The sequence below is a fragment of the Schistocerca americana genome, chromosome 3, assembly GCF_021461395.2.
Source record: "Schistocerca americana isolate TAMUIC-IGC-003095 chromosome 3, iqSchAmer2.1, whole genome shotgun sequence".
Taxonomy (NCBI): Eukaryota; Metazoa; Arthropoda; class Insecta; order Orthoptera; family Acrididae; genus Schistocerca; species Schistocerca americana.
The window spans coordinates 35,304,334-35,323,073 of NC_060121.1; the positions used below are offsets into that span (position 1 = coordinate 35,304,334).

Sequence of the window (18,740 nt, forward strand, 5' to 3'; positions counted from 1 at the left end):
AAGCAGATGAAGTTCTGCTACCTCAGCAGAAAAATAACCAATGATGGATGCAGCAAGAAGGATACATAAAAGGAGACTAGCATAGGCAAATAGGGCCTTACTGGCCAAGAGAAATCTACTTGTATCAAACACAGGCCTTAATTTGATTAAGAAATTTTTTAGAATGTATGTCTGGAGCAGAGAATTGTATGGTAGTGAAATATGCATTGTGGGAAGACTGGACTGGAAGGAAATCAAAGCATTTGCCATGTGGTGCTACAGAAGAATGTTGAAAATTAGGTGGACTGATAAGGTAAAGAATAAAGTGGTTCTCTGCAGAATCAGTGAGGATAGGAATAAATGGAAAACACTGACGAGAAGAAGAGTCAGGATGATAGGACATGTGTTAAGACATCAGGGATTAACTTTCATGGTGCTAGAGCGAGCTGTAGAGGGTAAAAGTTGTAGAGCAAGACAGAGATTCGAATTTATCCAGCAAGTAATTGAGGATGGAGATTGCAAGTGCCACTCTGAAATGAAGAGTTTGGCACAGGAGTGGCATTCGTGGTGGGCCACATCAGACCTGTCAGAAGATTAAAAAAAATGTTTATATTTACTTTGAGTCAGTCAGCAGCATGCACATAAAATGTAAACTTCTGTCTCAGTCTGCAATTGGATATCAAGACATCAACAACACATGACTAGGTTAGCTGGTTTGTATAAATCAGAATGTAGCCATCAAAGTGTACTTTTTGTGAGCGAAAAGTAAAAATTATTCTGTTAGGCTGCCACTAGATAAATGTGTGATGTGGTACTAATGAATGTGGTTTGCAAACCTGTTTCAAATATGTAGACTCTCGCTTGTGACAAAGGTGGCTGTTAGACAGGGAACAATGATTAATACAAAAATGGAGAGATTGAAAATTAAATACTGCAGTGTTATACAAGATACATTTATCAGAAGACAAACACCACCAAGCAAGTACAAGGCTACTGAAAGGTTAACACCAAGTGAGCAAGGTTACGAAGTTTTAATGATGGTGGTTGAGGAGGTCAGAGTTACAGACAGACATATCCTTTGCCCTGTCACCACTGAGATAATCCTCCTTACAGAACTCACACTCCCTTGGCATATGGGAATCAGAGCTTTAATTGTTTCTCCTGCAGACAAAGACATAGTTCCTATACTGCACTATGTGATCAAAAGTACCCCGACACCTCCAAAATCATACATTTTTCATATTAGGTGCATTGTGCTGCCACCTACTGCCAGATACTCCATATCAGCAACTTCAGCACTCATTAGACATCATGAAAGAGCAGAATGGGGCACTCTGCGAAACTCACAGACTTTGAATGTGGTCAGGTGATCAGGTGTCGCTTGTGTCATACATCTGTACGTGAGACTACCACACTCCTAAACATCCCTAGGTCCACTGTTTCTGATGTGGTAGTGAAGTGGAAATGTGAAGGCACACATACAGCACAAAAGCATATAGGCCAACCTTGTCTGTTGACTGACAGAGACCAGCAACAGTTGAAGTAGGTTACAGTACACTTGTTCGCCCACTGCTTGAATACTGCTCAGCAGTGTGGGATCCGTACCAGATAGGGTTGATAGAAGAGATAGAGAAGATCCAACGGAGAGCAGCGCGCTTCGTTACAGGATCATTTAGTAATCGCGAAAGCGTTACGGAGATGATAGATAAACTCCAGTGGAAGACTCTGCAGGAGAGACGCTCAGTAGCTCGGTACGGGCTTTTGTTAAAGTTTTGAGAACATACCTTCACCGAAGAGTCAAGCAGTATATTGCTCCCTCCTACGTATATCTCGCGAAGAGACCATGAGGATTAAATCAGAGAGATTAGAGCCCACACAGAAGCATACTGATAATCCTTCTTTCCACGAACAATACGAGAGTGGAATAGGAGGGAGAACTGATAGAGGTACTCAGGGTACCCTCCGCCACACGCCGTCAGGTGGCTTGCGGAGTATGGATGTAGATGTAGAAGAGGGTCGTAATGTGTAATAGGCAGACATCTATCCAGACCATCACACAGAAATTCCAAACTGCAACAGGATCCACTGGAAGTACTACGACTTTTACACGGGAGGTGAGAAAACTTGGATTTCATGGTCGAGCGGCTGCTCATAAGCCATACATCACACTGGTAAATGCCAAACGACACCTTGCTTGGTGTAAGGAGCTTAAACATTGGACGATTGAACAGTGGAAAAGCATTATGTGGAGTGACAAATCACGGCACACAATGTGGCGATCCGATGGCAGGGTGTGGGTATAGCGAATGCCTGGTAAACGTCATCTGCTAGCGTGTGTAGTGGTAACAGCAAAATTTGGAGGCAGTGGTGTTGTCGTGTGGTGTGTTTTTCTCATGGAGGGAGCTTGCACGCCTTGTTGTTTTGCGAAGCACTATCACAGCACAGGCCTACATTGACACTTTAAGCATGTTCTTGCTTCCCACTGTTGAAGAACAATTTGGGGATGGCAACTGCATCTTTCAACATGATCGACCACCTGTTCATAATGCATGGCCTGTGGCAGAATGGTTACATGACAATAACATCCCTGTAATGGACTGGACTGCACAGAGTCCTGACCTGAATCCTATAGCACACCTTTGGGATGTTTTGGAACACCAAATTCATGCGAGGCCTCACCGAACGACATCAATACCACTCCTCAGTGCAGCACTCTATGAAGAATGGGCAAACATTCCCGAAGAAACCTTTCAGCACCTTATTGAATGTATGCCTGCGAGAGTGGAAGCTGTCATGAAGGCTAAGGGTGGGCTAACACCATATTGAATTCCAGCATTACCGATGCTATCGTGATCCACCGACAACCCCTGACAACATGCGTCAGCGCATTGTCAACGCATGTGCAAACATTACACAACGCGAACTACTCACTGTTGAGAGGAATGTCGTTACACGTACTGCCAAATGCTTTGAGGTTGACTGACATCATTTTGAGCATTTATTGCATTAATGTGGTATTTACAGTTAATCACACTGTAACAGCATGCATTCTCAGAAATGGTAAGTTCACAAAGGTACATGTATCACATTTAAACAACTGAAATAAAATGTTCAAACGTACCTACGGTCTGTATTTTAATTTAAAAAATCTACCTGTTACCAACTGTTCACCTAAAATTGTGAGCCAAATGTTTGTGACTATTACAGCACCATCTGTCACAAAGCGAAAAAAGTGGTCCAACTAAAACATTCATATTTCTTTAAGTACTACACGAATATGTAATAAAAAATGGGGGTTCTTATTTTAAAAAATGCAGTTGATATCCATTTGACCTATGGCAGCGCCATCTAGCTGGCCAACCATAGTGCCACCTGGTTTCCCCCTTCAAGCTAGACAAGTTTTGTTCTTTGTAGTTTTTTCGTTTGATGCTTAATTTGTGAGATATTTGGCCCGGTCATTACCAATGGACCATCCTGTATATTGGTGAAAGGGAAGTCAAGACAAACCATTTGAACTTAAGACACTTGTGGTCTGTCGAGCTGGGAAACAGCCTCAAACAGCCCTACATGAAACCGAGTTCGAGTCTCGGTCGGGCACACAGTTTTAATCTGCCAGGAAGTTTCATATCAGCGCACACTCCGCTGCAGAGTGAAAATCTCATTCTGAGCCCTACATGAGCCTCGAAAGCTAGGTGCCATGAACTTACTAATTGGAAAATTAGCACCGGTCTACATATTACTGCACACTTTGGTGTCTTTTAACAGCATAAAATTAAGACTCAAATCTTTTGTTTCTCTGGCTTTCTTACTAAGAGATGACTGTGCTTGTAAGTGTTAAGTCTAAATCAAACTGGAAATACAGTTTTTGCATAATGTTTGTAAATGTCTCTTTCTTTCATTATTGTCACAGGAAAGGTTAACTTACTAATGTTACTGGAAGCTGCTGGCTTAAGAGGAAGAAATGACATCAAACAGTCACGCATCATGCATGTGCTACAGATTAGGTGGCTTTTCTAAGCCAACTTGAGGTTGTTTCTCAGCCTGATAGAACACAAGTGTTTCATATCAAATTGTTTGTTTGTATTTTCCCTACAGCACTGTGGTACATTATAAACAATTAGCACTTACACCACACACACACACACACACACACACACACACACACACACACACACACACACACACCAAATTCTACCTTTGCTTCTCACTGTGTTCTTATCTCTGGACTAAAGCCAGCACAGTGCTTACGAAACGCCATCTCTGGTCTACTCTCTCTGACACCCCCCCCCCCCCCCCCCCGCCCCAAAATCAAATCTTCTTTCAGTTATTTCCAATTTACAAAATCCTACAAAAAGCTCTCCTCAATTGGGAATTGCTACAACTAGCTCTCTTCAACTTGGCAAATATCAGTGCGGATTCCAGGAAGTGCAACTGCGCATAGAACAAATTCTTAATATGAAGAATTCAATGACAAGTTTCTGTAACACAACAAACAGACTCTGTCATTACATTTGTAATTAAAAGAGAGAGAAAAGAAAGGAAAAGGATATGACAGCATAGTCTGAGAATCTCTCTTTGGATTACTGCCTTATTTTCGAATGGATCAAAAGGAGACAAATATCATACAGAAATACTCACAGAAACAAAACCAAAAGTAAATCAAACAATGGAAAAATGTTAAAAACCAAAAGTAACATATATGGGTGCAGATAATTTAAAATAAACACTTCGAGTATGTATGCTACCCCAGGACCCAGTACCAGTTTCAGTATAGGGGCCATAAAAATTTGATTTTCAATATTTTGCGTAATTCTCACCGAAATTTTAAAATGTTATCATAATCTACTCATTATGAAACACAACCTTATGTTAAAAGGTTAACACAGTTAACTTGTGCTTGTCTTGAGGCAGAGTACCTGATGCCGCCAAAATACACACACTTCATTCAACCAGTATTTGAGAATGGGAGCACTAGTGATTTCCAATGAATATTACACATAATTTCAAACCTTTACAAAACTTCCTCTCACTGACACCCACACAAAATGATGAAACGAAAGATGTTTGTTGCTTACTACATTTTCACTGCTCATGCCATCAAATTTCAGTACCAGGACTGAATTAGTTTATTTCTTCTTTACTACTAACATTACTCGCAACACATTTTTCAGAAAGTATCCACCTATACCACTAAATCCCCTCAAAATTACAACATTTTAAGACAAACAGTTCCAGATATGTGACATCATAAACTGTTAAGGCTGTAAGTAGCACCAAAGTGTCCAGTTCCTAGCGAATGAGACAACTTAAATTAAAGGTAGCAAATCAACAGCCGAAACGCGTAACTCCATTTTCAAATGTGCCTTTACAAAGGAAAACCCAGGAGAACTGCCCCAATTTCATACTTGTACCACTGAAAAGATGAATGAAATAAGTATTAGTGTCAGTGGTGTTGAGAAACAGCTGAAATCATTAAAATTGGACAAAGCTCCAGGCCACAATGGTAGCCCTGTCAGATTTTATACTGAATTTGTGGTTGAGTTCGTCCCTCTTCTCACTATAATCTATCGCAGATCCCTTGAACAAAAACCATACCCTGTTCTTGTAAAAAGGCACAGAATGGTAGTAGAAGTGATCCCCAAAACGACTGTCCAACATCCTTGACATTGATTTGTTGTACAATCCAAGAACATGTTCTGAGCTGAAACATAATGAGGTAGCTTGAACAGAATGACCTCCTCAATGCCCACCAGCATGCCCCCCCTGTAGTGGGGAATGTGGGGGGAGGAGGGGAGGGGAGGAGAGGAGGAGGAGGAGGAGGAGGAGGAGGAGGAGACACGAGGCATAATGGTGAAGGCAGAAATATTTAAGCGAAGCGGTCATACGCTAATGTTACTTCACAGTATGTCCAGACCTGTATATGATATTTGACGCAATCTGAAGAGTAGGTGCACATCTCAGAATTTTACATTCTGTGGGAGAGTTTAGTTTTTAGAATTGCTACAGTAACTTCCATCTTTGGATCAAAGGTGGGTTCTTCGAATGGAAAGAGCACAAGTCAGAGGTGCAAAAAATTAACAGGAAAATCAGTCATAAAAATATTAATTGAATGGAAACAGAAAGAGCAACAATTATCTTCTTAACTTTATTTTCACTATAAAAATATATTTGCTTTTGGACAAATAGTATTGGATCAGGAAACGGGGAAGTAATACACATGTAGCCAAAATGTTACATATTTTCAGAAGAAGAATTTGTAAAAATAGATTCAATGTCTGCAACAGATCTGAGGTGTTTGAGTAAATTTGAATTTCGGGTAATTTGTCTCTTCTGTTTAGCCGTGTAACATAAAGAGTCAAAGAACAGGCAATAATTTACAGAAAAAAATTGTAACTGTTACATGAAATATTACTGCATTTTATTTGGCAGAAGAAATCAAGCAATTTTTCAGATACAGTGTTGTTAATGATTTATCTTTGCACAGTTAAAACATATTACCAACTCAGAAGAATTACTGAACATGGTTCCAGAGAATGACACCATAACACCACTAGATAAGTTTTAGTTTTTACAGGAACATGGATTTCCAAACGGGACACTCTTGCACCTGTGAATCTTGAAACAACAATTAATTTAATGAAGGAAGAAAATGAGAAAGAAGTTTGAAGTGCTGCAAAGTCAGGATGTGAAAATGGTGTATGGGAGAAAACTACGAAAGTTATTTTTGCACAGTAAATGTCTGCATATCAGAGCTATTATATTTCAAAATGGAACAATGAATTTAATTTCTGCCAAGAATTCACACAGAGTATATATCTTTCTCATAAAATCCTTCTTGATGAAACTGTGAGAACCTGCAAAACTAGACAATATGAATAAAACAAAAGCCAACAAACATAAAAAGTACTGACAGCAGTACTCTTCATGTTGACCAGCAGTTTTATCATTCCGAAGAGGACCAATGAAACTCAGTTGAATTGAGAGCCTCTGTCTTACTGTTTTTATTTTGTTTTACAGAATGGAGCACTTAACGCCAAAATGGCATTTTACATATAATGGAACTGGCTGTAGAGGGCTACGTACTTAACTATGTATCACATACAAATATGCTTCTACTTTTTTAGTTCCCTTTGCAGGAAATTTTCCAAGTGTGGTTGGAAAATGTTGACACAGAAATAGACAGCATTGTCTATATGAAAAAAAAGAAAAAATCAACAACCACCCTACCTGCTTACATACACCAAAATGCAATAAGTCTGGACAGCCTTGTTGTTGTTGTTGTTGTTTTTGTTGTACATGGTGTTGCTGCATTTGCTGAGGTTCCTGCTGCTGCTGCTGCTGCTGCTGCTGTTGTTGCCATTCTAAATTGACAGTCTTTGAGTAGAGCACATTGCGCACAGTGGCAGACCAGCCGGCAGGCAGAGCAGCACTCCGTGATGAAGGGCGTCGAGCCACCTGCTGCGGTGGGGGCCGCAGCCGCAGTCTGGGTGCCGCACCCTCCATGTGCGTGTTGGCGCTCGCTTCTTTCTGGCCCAAGTGCTTTTCCAAGTCTGCAGCAAATCTGAACAGTAATAACAATCCAAACTAGAAATACATGGATAATTAAAAAACAATTTACTGGAGACTTTTATTACAGTGAACACAACTACAATTGGTCACTTAAGTGTTCTCAGGTATTGTACACAGAATTACCAAACCAGTGAAAGACACTGGAGAGAAGAAAAGTAGTGACACTAAACTCTTTGAAAGTCATTCTTTTGTACTGTACAGAGTCCAATCTTAAGGAAGTTTTAAGTCAGATAGTATGCCACACTTGCAATAAAACATGAAAACGCAATTCTTAAATTCCAAGTATCTGGAGGCTGGACTAATGGTGGTGGTGTCAGGGTGCATGACAACTAGGTCTTTTGAACTAGTATTTAAATTTTATGAGCCAAGTGTGGTTAACAGTGATAAAAAATTAAATTTCTTCTACAAAGAAAATTTAACATTTCTCTTAACAAAGTCAGATATGCAAACACAAACACAGAGATGCATGCTTGTGTGGCTATTCTTAAATTCTAACTAAATATATATTTTATGTTGCTTCTAAAGCTTTTGATTCTAGAGAGAGAGTTGAGAGAGTATGCTCTAAAACAGTACAGTGGAAAAAACATACTTGGCTTTTCACTGGTCTAAAACAAAAGGATGAGGCAGATTTCCACTATACATTAAAATCTGAGGTCCAAAAGCTTAAACAGGAGTCTGGACAAGAGATAGAATTTTAAACAGTTTTCATCACCATCATCTAAAATATATATGTAGCAGGTCCCTGCTTAATGTCTAAAATCAAAAGGCAGTGTGTTAAAATGTGATATATTGTGATTGTGATGTCATAAGTACTGCACATCGAGGAATCATCCCACTGCACAACAAGCTAAATGTAAAACGACATGGGCAGGTCGAGATAAAAATTATTCCTAATAACTGACCAGTTTGAGGTACAATGCAGCCAAGCAATAGGCCAGATCATTGCCCTCTATTCCCTGATTCAGCAGACAGACAACTGCCAGCAGAGCAGTGAACACTACAGAGGGATCAGCACTATTTTGTAGGCATGTCATGTCATCGGGAATTGCCTTCGGCTATTAAATACAGTCTAAGAACAAGACTTTTCACCAAAGATTTGTGCATCCTGTCTTAGAATATTGCTCAAATGTATGGGACAGTGCCAGGTAGGACCAACAGGGATATTGAATGTAAAGAGAAAAAATGGGACAGCACAAATGGTGAAATATACCTTCGATGTTAAGGACACTGTCACACAGAAGTTGAAAAACCTGAAATACCAGATGCTCAAAGATGGATGCCAGCTATGCTAAGAAGGCCTCCTTAGAATGTTTCCAGAAACAGTATTAAACGGGGAATCTGGGAGCCCACTACAGCATCATACATATCGCCCCCATAGAGGCCAGACAGACAACACGAGGCTAATTACTGCACGAAACAGGGACATGTAAGCAGTCCTTTGTCCTGTGCTGCATACATAAATGGACGGGAAGAAGCACATAAAGATCCAGTAAAGAGATAAATACCCACAACTTATCCACTTTCTCTTATGAATGTTAAAACTCTTTGTTGACTCCCACCTACATAGGTAGAAATGACCGCGTTAAAATAAATCACAGCTGGCATAGTAGTATTTACATGTTCATTTTTCCCAAATGCTATTCGAGAGTGGAACAGTAGAAAAATGTTCTGTAAGTGGTCTATGAACCCTCTGACGATCACTAGAGTGTTGACTGCAGAACAAACATATAGAAATAGATGCAGATTACATGCAGGTCCCTACCACTTCATTAGAAATAATGCAAGAGGATAAATCAATAAATGGGACAGAATATTATAAATTCTTCAGTGTTTATATTTTTAATAATCTCAAATGGAAGTGACAAGCTAGAGATCTTTTTCACATTTAAGTTCTGTAAATTCTGTCTTATAGATGAAAGTCAGGTTATGGAGATGCTAACGTAATAGGGTCAAGTTATTTTTTCTATTTTCAGTCACTACTGTCTTACGACATATTCAGGGGTAACACATAGTCAAGGGAAAAGTGTGTTGATTGCACAGAAGTGTGTAAAAGCGATAATAGGTGGTGCGGTGGGCATTCTAGAACCTCTTGCAGATAGCTTCTCAAATGGACAACAGTTTTCATAAATCTCCTCAGATGGTGTATAAGGGAGTGCCCACCAGATATGACAGGTACCAGAGGAATAAAGTACTTAGAGCAGACCAAAATCAGCAAACGAGCCCAGGTGTGGATCTCAGTCAATCTCTTTTCACCCAATGGGTGCTGTTGCCTGTCTGCTCTGGGAACTGACACACTCCCCAGTTCTAAGTAACTGATGGAACCATTGGACAATCAATCACAAACTGTCACAGTTTGTGAGAGTAAAGAACACACTACCCCAGTCAGTAACCAATGCACCCACAATTGGACAACAACCAGTCACATGGATTCTGAAGGAACCACAAAAACTATGGATACAGAGAAACTCTGAAATCTACGGCCTTCAAGAATTCACACATATGTTGGCATCTTCAATACTGACACACTAGTTTGACTTGAAAAATTACACATCCTAGTCACAGAGTTACATCGACAAAAAATCTTCATACTAGTTCTCCATGTCAAGTGATTCACCAACAAAAACAACAAAATATTTTGACAACTACTTCACACTACATACATTCATTTATCTCCTTTCTAATCAAAAATATTTACTTATTTTTACAAAAAATGGCAAAAAGCATTAATATAAGACTAGAACCTGAAGCAATAATTGAGACTTCAAACAGCTTAATACTAGTGCATTTGGGAGTCAGATGCAAGGGTATTCGTATTCAACAACCTACCAGAGCACATTAAATGTCATGTAGATAATGTATGAATTTTCTGTTTGACAATTCCTCCTATCATATTGAAGAGTAACTTAAGTTTAATATTTTTTGTTAATTTATAATCAGAATTAGTACAATTTATTATTAATCTTTTTTCACTGTATTGAACCTAAATTAAAAGTATGCCTTTAACTTCTTTCCACATCCCGGAGACGACGTAGTGTACGAGCATGCAGATTGTTTCATTAAGAATCCCTGGGAGTGTACACGATAAAACAGCATCTTTATAATGAGAGATAACACCATTAATTGTAAATAATATTTTATTGAAAATTAATGTGTTATTCTCTGCAAATGGACTGTCAGTGGACTTGGATAAAACAAAATACAAGCAATTATGAACACACCATTAGAAATAATGCTTGACACTACATCAATCAACAATACAAAATATTCTTAAGTCTTACGTATTAATACTGCTTAGAACCTGAACTGAAAATCACTTGTGTCTATATTTTCATCCGATACTGTCTTATGGAATCACATGTGAAGTAATGTGTCACTGAGGAAGGAAGACTTTGTTGCACACAAGAGTGTAAAAGAATAATATGACCACTCACTCTCTTGGGTTGCTGCAGTCAAACAAAATGCAAAGGTGCTGTGTTGAGAAGAAGCATCAATCTGGAGTGGGAGGGGAAAAGGGAGGGGTAGCAAGGTATAGGTGGAGGAAGGGGGGGGGGGGGGGGGGGAGTCAGCGCTGCCTGACAAGAGTATGTCGGGGCTAGATGAGTGAGGCGAGACAAGGCTGCATAGTGTGGTGTCATGAGATTGTGATGGAGATGGGGTGAGGTGGGGTGGAGGGGAAAGGTGTGGAAGATATAGAAAATGGGAACAGCAGAGACGGGAAAAGATCAGTAGTGCTGGCAAAGAGTGGAGCACAATGAGGATGGGAGATGTGAATTCGGAGGAGCTGATAAAACAGAGGAGGTGGGAACTGTTGGGTGTGGAGGCAGTAGGTTTGCAGTTCAAAGAAGCTGATGGTCGAAGGGTGAACCCAGATGGCCTTTGTTGTGAAGCATCCACTGAAATCGAGCATGTTACATTCAGCTACATGCTGTGCCTCAGGGTGGTCAACTTTTTTCTTTTTTTGGCTACAGATTGGTGATGGCTATTCAACCTTGTAGACAGCTGGTTGGTATTCATATAAATGTAAAGAGCTTAGCAATGACTGCAGAAGAGCTGGCTGCTTTCACAGGCAGTTCAGACTCTGAAGGGGTAGAGATAAGCATTCAGCAGGACTGGAATAGAAAGTGCTTGGTGGGTGGACTGGGCAGAACTTGCACCTGGGTCTTCCTGGGTCTACCCAGAACCTCCTCCAGGTTTAATTTTTCTCCTCACCCCTATGAAAACCAGCACACCCACCTTCCACATACTCCCTAAAATTCCTAACCTAACAATCCTGGATACGCCATCAATAGCTGGTTATTGTGCACCCACTGACAGAATTTCATCCCTCTCTGAACAATATCTCCAACCAACTGCCCAAAACCTAGCCTCCCATGTCAAAGATACCAACCACTTCCTTCATGAACTCTCCACCATCCTCACCTCTTAACCTCCTGGATCCCTATTAATCACTGTTGATGCCACTTTCCTCTATATCAACATCCTTCAAGCCCATGGTCTTACCACTACTGAACACTACCTCTCCCAACGTAATTAAGACGTCCACTTATCGAAGTAACACTGAGATAAGAAAGACAGGCAGTAACAAAATATCAGACAAACTTTCAAATATCAATGACTTGTTTACAGTATTAGACAAAGTGAAAGAATTAGTAAGTGCAAAATAAAATTCATTAAAAAGCCAGTGCCTTCTTATACAGGACATTTTAAATGATATTTGCAGTTCTGTAGATGAAGAAAAACAGAAACAAATTAAATTCTTAAGTGAGCAAGTTAAGTTGCTATGGTAGCAGTGAGGAAAACTATAGGTTCAATCCTTACTTTTCTGTATATTGTTGTATCCTGCATTCTATCTCCCCTCATGCCTACAAATTTTTCAGGTCTTCTGGCAATCTTATTCTTCCTCATCCAAGAACTTTACAGAAAATATGTTCCTCATATAGCAATGGTCCTCATAATGAACAAAGTGAAGGTGCTATGCTCCTGTATATTAAGGAAAGATTTAAATCTTTGCAGGAAAGTGATTGTACCATTTCTTTAATGATGGATGAAATTCATATTAAACCTTATTTTGATTATAACGGAGGAAACATTGTGGGGGTAGCATTTGATAGCAACAAGGCTGCTACTACAGCATATGTCTTTATGATACAATCATTGCTGCCTTTTTGTAAAGAAGCAGTGCATGTCCTTCCAGTGAGAAACCTTGTAGCCGAACAGTGATTTTTGTATGTGAAGAAAATATTATGTGGCCTTCATGACATTGGGTTCAGAGTTATTTGTGTAGTTAGTGACAACAATGCTATCAATAGGAAACCTAACGCACTTAGTATCGTTTACCCACAGCCAGCTAATCCAACTCTGCCACTATTTTTTATAATTGATTCTGTCCACATCCTTAAGTGTATACATAATAACTGGGTTAATCAAAAGGACTCTCAAGCTTTGCTCAAATATCCACAATTTGACGGAAGCAGTGATGATTGTCAGGTGTTAATGGCATCTTTTGAACCACTGAGGCAGCTTCATAAGATTGAATGTAATGGTCTACTTAAGCACTTTTATGGCCCTACTTCGAAGTCTCTTTATCCATCTTCACTTGAGAAACAGAATGTGAGCCTTGTTTTGCAGGTATTCAAAGAATATACAGCTGAAGCCGTTTCAACAGTAGGGGAACAGAAAAACTTATTACATTACCAGACAACTGCAGAATTTATTAAAATTATACTTACATGGTGGAAAATTGTAAATGTTAAGACAGTTCACAAACGTGTTCAACTAAATGATCCCTTTCAGTGCCCTCTGTCTTTAAGTAATAATGATGAAAAACTAGTTTTTCTGGAAAAGTTTCTTGTGTGGCTCGACAGGTGGAAGGACTTTGGCCTGAAAAATAATACCCTTTCAAAGGAAACTCATATAGCTCTGACACACACAACCTATGGTTTGATTGAGATGGCAAGGTACTGTGCGAAAGAGCTTGGTTTCACTTATTTTTTGCCTGGAAAAATTCAAACTGATTCTCTGAAAGCAAGGTTTAGCAGTTACCGATCAATGGATGGCTCTCAGTATCTCATATCTGTGAGACAGATATTTGAGGTGGAAGCAAAGATGAGGATGCACAACATGTTACCACTCATGTGGAATTCAAGTACTTTTGGTAAACTGCCTGTTGCTGAAGGGTTCATCTTTAATTGTAATGATGACACAAAAGAGACTACACAAACAGACTCTGAGTTTATGGTTGACATTACGTATTTGGAGGAAGATGACAGGCAGGCAGATACATACCTTCCAATATTAACATATTTAGCAGGATATTGTGTACTAAAGAAACAGCAGTGTGAGGTGTGCAGCAAATACCTTCTCTTAGACAAAGAAATGTGCCTGCATGGTGAACAACATCTTAGTTTAATCAAAAATTTGGACAGGGGTAGTCTGTTTTTTTCCCTCAGCCTGATGATGTGAATGATTCCAGAATGAGATTTTCACTCTGTAGAGGAGTGTGTGCCAATATTAAACTTCCTGGCAGATTAAAACTGTGTGCCGGACCGAGACTCGAATTCGGGACCTTTGCCTTTTGCAAGCAAGTGATCTACCAACTGAGCTACCCAAGCACGACTCACGCCCCGTCCCCACAGCTTTACTTCTGCCAGTACCTCGTCTCCTACCTTCCTAACTTTACAGAAGCTCTCCTGCGAACTTGATGTGAATGTTGTTATTTATAATTATATTACTATACAGAAATTAATATCTGCCCCTAATGACCAGAAATTTTTGTCATCCAACAGTCAAAGGGCGCTTGTTCAAAATGTAACCATAAATTCTGTTCAGGAGAAAAGTTTCTTCTTAACAGACTTTGTTTGCAGTAAAGGTCATTCGACAGACTAAATACTGAAGTTGTTAGTCAATGCATCCACCAATGCATTATTAAACAATTAAATTAAGAAAAAGAATGACATCTTCACTGCTTCTTTTAAGAAACGGAAGCATAGCACATTTTAATTTATGAACCACTTACATGCTAGGACATTTATCAGATGTCACAAGAAATTTCTAAGTGTCACACATTCAGTTAAACTGTATTTGGTCCAGTGAAAGCAGAGGAAGGTCCTATAATTCATATTGGTGTAGTACTTTCGACTGAATGCACAAAAATTGTCATTTGGTCCATATAGCCTGTAGTTTTTGGATAATTTGCTTCCAACAGTTTCAAATGTCAAAAAGTCATAACTGTTTCTGTGCAAGCTATTCAGATGAAGTAAATACTTTGTCCAGCACTAATGGCTAGTTTCAATCTCATCATTGTCAAATGTTATCAGATTGTGAACACATCCATCTGTGCCCTTGATATTGGCCTAAGGTTTAAACTGGGCCAGTTTTTCCTAGTAAAGTCTTTATGTTTTCCAGCTATTCTGTGCAGAAATATTTACATCTTCCTTTCAATTTGTTGAGCCTGTTCTGCCCAACAAGAAGAAATCTGTTAAGGTAATTCTGTATTAAACCTCATGTAGTTCATTATAACTATGTATGTAATTAGAAGCTATTAAACTTACAGTAGCATATTACAATGCTACACAGGGAAAGCCAAAAACGGAGTGCTCCTATTTTCCTCCGTCAGAATGACACCAGGGTGTTTCCTAATGTAGTTACTTCTCATAACAGCTGTTCATCTAAATTTTGATACAGGTTGTCAGTATTGTTGCATACGGGTAACAATTAGTTATTGCTGTGCCTATATTATTTTACTGAGACACAGTTACATTCTAGTAGTTGCTTATTCCACTCACAGTTTGGAATAGTTTAATATCAGACGTAAACAGGTCGCACAACGAGTTGGCATACTCTGGATCAGGTGGTTGAGCAGCTGCTGGGGTATAGCCCCCCATTCTTGCACCAGTGGCTGTCGGAGCTCCTGAAGTGTCGCAGGAGTTTGAAGACGTGCAGCGATATGTCAACCGAGAGCATCCCAGATGTGCTCGATGGGGTTAAGGTCTGGAGAACAGGCAGGCCACTCCATTCGCCTGATATCTTCTGTTTCAAGGTACTCCTCCATGATGGCAACTCGGTGGGGCCGTGCGTTATCATCCATCAGGAGGAAGGTGGGACCCACTGCACCCCTGAAAAGGTGGACATACTGGTGCAAAATGACGTCCCGATACACCTGACCTGTTACAGTTCCTCTGTCAAAGACATGCAGGGGTGTACGTGCACCAATCATAATCCCACCCCACACCACCAACCCACGACCTCCATACAGGTCCCTTTCGAGGGCATTAAGGGGTTGATATCTGGTTCACGGTAGATGAAAACCCGGTGAGAATCACTGTTCAGACTATACCTGGACTCATCCGTGAACATAACCTGGGACCACTGTTCCAATGACCATGTACCAAGCTTTATGGGCTCTCCTGTGACCAGAGTCAGTGGAATGCACCTTGCAGGTCTCTGGGCGAATAAACCATGTCTGTTCAGTCGTCTGTAGACTGTGTGTCTGGAGACAACTGTTCTAGTGGCTGCGGTAAGGTCCCAAGCAAGGCTACCTGCAGTACTCCGTGGCCGTCTGCAGGCACTGATGGTGAGATATCAGTCTTCTTGTGGTGTTGTACACTGAGGACATCCCGTACTGTAGTGCCTGGACATGTTTCATGTCTGCTGAAATCGTTGCCATAGTCTTGAGATCACACTTTCTGGCACACGGATGGCCCGTGCTATGACCTGCTGTGTTTGACCAGCCTCCAGCCGCCCTAGTATTCTACCCCTCATAACGAAATCAATATGTGTTCTTTGAGTCATTTTCAACACACAGTCACTAATAGCATGTCTGAAAACATCTGCACACTTACTAACTGCACTGTACTCTGACATACACCAACACACCTCTGCGTATGTGGACTGCTGCCAGCGCCACTGTGTGACAACTGCAGGTCAAATGCACCGCATGGTCATACCCCGACATGATTTAAACCCACAAACTGCCCACGAAAGCTTTGTTTCAGCATGTATCAGCATTAATTATCCTTAATTTATGAACATGAGTGTAGTTTCTGCCAGTAACTGTAGAATCTTGTGTTACAGAAAATCACTTCACAGCATTAATATACAGATAAGGTGTTGCATACACTCAGTTTAATCGGAACAGTTTATTCTAAGATTTATGCAGCAGGAATAAAGTGAAAGAGTGCTACAATTTATTTTCTTAAGGTTGTGTTTATATAGTAATTAAGGTAAAGTTCTTCCCACCCATTTACATGGAGAGTATTCTTGCAAACATTAAGGAGTGTCATGTCGCTGCATTTTATTTGAATGTCTAGGACGTTATACCATGCACCACTCAGTTTAATTTGGAATCAATGTAAAATCATTTCAGTTTTGATTTATGTTGTACATCTTTAACTAATCCCAGAGTTAGTTCCTCTGACTTATTTTGTTTACACATAAGTTCATTACACGGAAACTAGCCTGCTTCTAGCTTATGGCAGTGTTTTCAACAACTGTTGTGTAGCTGTGTAGTAACAATATAAAAGAGTTGTTTCAGTTGTGGATCATGTATTCAACTGTAATGTGAAGTTGCTCTGATATGGCATCATACTCAGTATTGCCATCGCTTATTAGTTTCCAATGAGTAGCTACATTTTCACCTTGTTGAGTGTCCTTCAGTAGTGCATCATCCCAGTGGCACCTTTATATCACAGTGCATACATTCCAAAAACTGTTTGTTGCTCTATTACTCTGTTCGAGTTACTACATTTGACAGCAACATAAGTCATCCTTAGTCACAATTATTAAATTTTATAGACAGTAAGATTGGTAAAGTACGAGGATCACTCCAAAAGAAATGCACACTATTTTTGTAAAAATACAGTTTTCATTCTGCATGTGTGAAAGTTTTACAGTGTGTCGATACATCCCTCCCCCTTGTTTTCAAACTTAGTTCAACCTGTTCCTGTGAGTGGCGCCGTCACAGCATGTCTTCAAGATGGCTGCTACACTTGATATTCGTCAGAAACAACATGCTGTCATAGAATTTCTGTGCTGTGAAAACGAGACAGTGGGAAACACCCACAAGAGGTTGAAAAAGGTGTATGGAGATGCTGCTGTTGATCGCAGTACAGTTAGTCAGTGGGAAAGCAGGTTACGAGATGAAAGTGGGCATGGCAATATTGAGGATTGTCCTCGCAGTGGCAGGCCTCGTACTGCACACACTCCAGACAATGTGCAGAGAGTTAACGTACTGGTGACTGCTGACAAGACACATCATAGTGAACGAATTGTCACGCTATGTTTGGATAAGGGAAGGAAGTGTTTGCAGAATAATGAAAATGTTGGTGTTAAAAAAGGTTTGTGCCAGGTGGGTTCGCAGGATGTTGACAGTGGCTCACAAAGAAACAAGAAAAATGGTATGCAGCAAACTTTTGGAACAGTACGAGAATGGTGGAGATGAATTTCTTGGAAGAATTGTGAGAGGTGATGAAACATGGCTCCATCATTTTTCACCAGAGACAAAGAGGCAATCAGTGGAGCGGCATCATGCAAATTCACCCAAGGAAAAAAAAAATAATTCAAAACCACACCTTCTGCTGGAAAAGTTGTGGGTATGGTGTTTTTCGATTCCGAAGGACTCTTGGTTGTGGACATCATGCCAAGTGGAACCACCATAAATTCTGATGCATATGTGACGACACTGAAGAAACTTTAAGCTCGACCGAGTCGTGTTTGACCACATCACCGAAAGCAGGTTGTTTTGCTGTTGCACGACAATGCATGGGCACATGTCAGTCAAAAAAACCATGGAAGCAATCACAAAACTCGAATGGGCAACACTGAAACACCTGCCTTACTGTCCAGACCTGACTCCATGTGACTATCATCTCTTTTGGAAACTGAAAGACTCTCTTCGTGGAACAAGGTTTGAAGATGATGACTCCCTTGTGCAGGCTGCCAAACAGTGGCTCAAACAGGCTGGTCCAGAATTTTACTGTGCGGGTATACAGGCGCTGGTTTCAAGATGGCATAGGGCAGTTGAGGGATGGAAATTATGTGGAGAAATGAAAATATTGTTCCTAAAGGATGTATCTACACACTGTAAAACTTCCAAACATGTAGAATAAAAGATGGATTAAAAAAAAAATAGTGTGCATTTCTTTTGGAGTGACCCTCGTAGCATGTTATATGCGTCTGACATGTTTTGCAACTGT

At 40.1% G+C, this 18,740-nt stretch overlaps 1 protein-coding gene across 3 annotated transcripts in view; it reads right to left on the minus strand.

Moving 5' to 3' along the window:
* The window catches only part of LOC124605189 (activated Cdc42 kinase Ack), a 509,613-nt gene that overhangs the window by 105,722 nt on the left and 385,151 nt on the right, over positions 1 to 18,740 (minus strand). For all 3 annotated transcript variants that reach the window (XM_047136704.1, XM_047136705.1, XM_047136706.1), the window contains one exon: positions 7,207 to 7,540. In XM_047136704.1, coding sequence (XP_046992660.1) covers positions 7,207 to 7,540 — 334 coding nt within the window. The remainder of the gene's footprint in view (positions 1 to 7,206; positions 7,541 to 18,740) is intronic.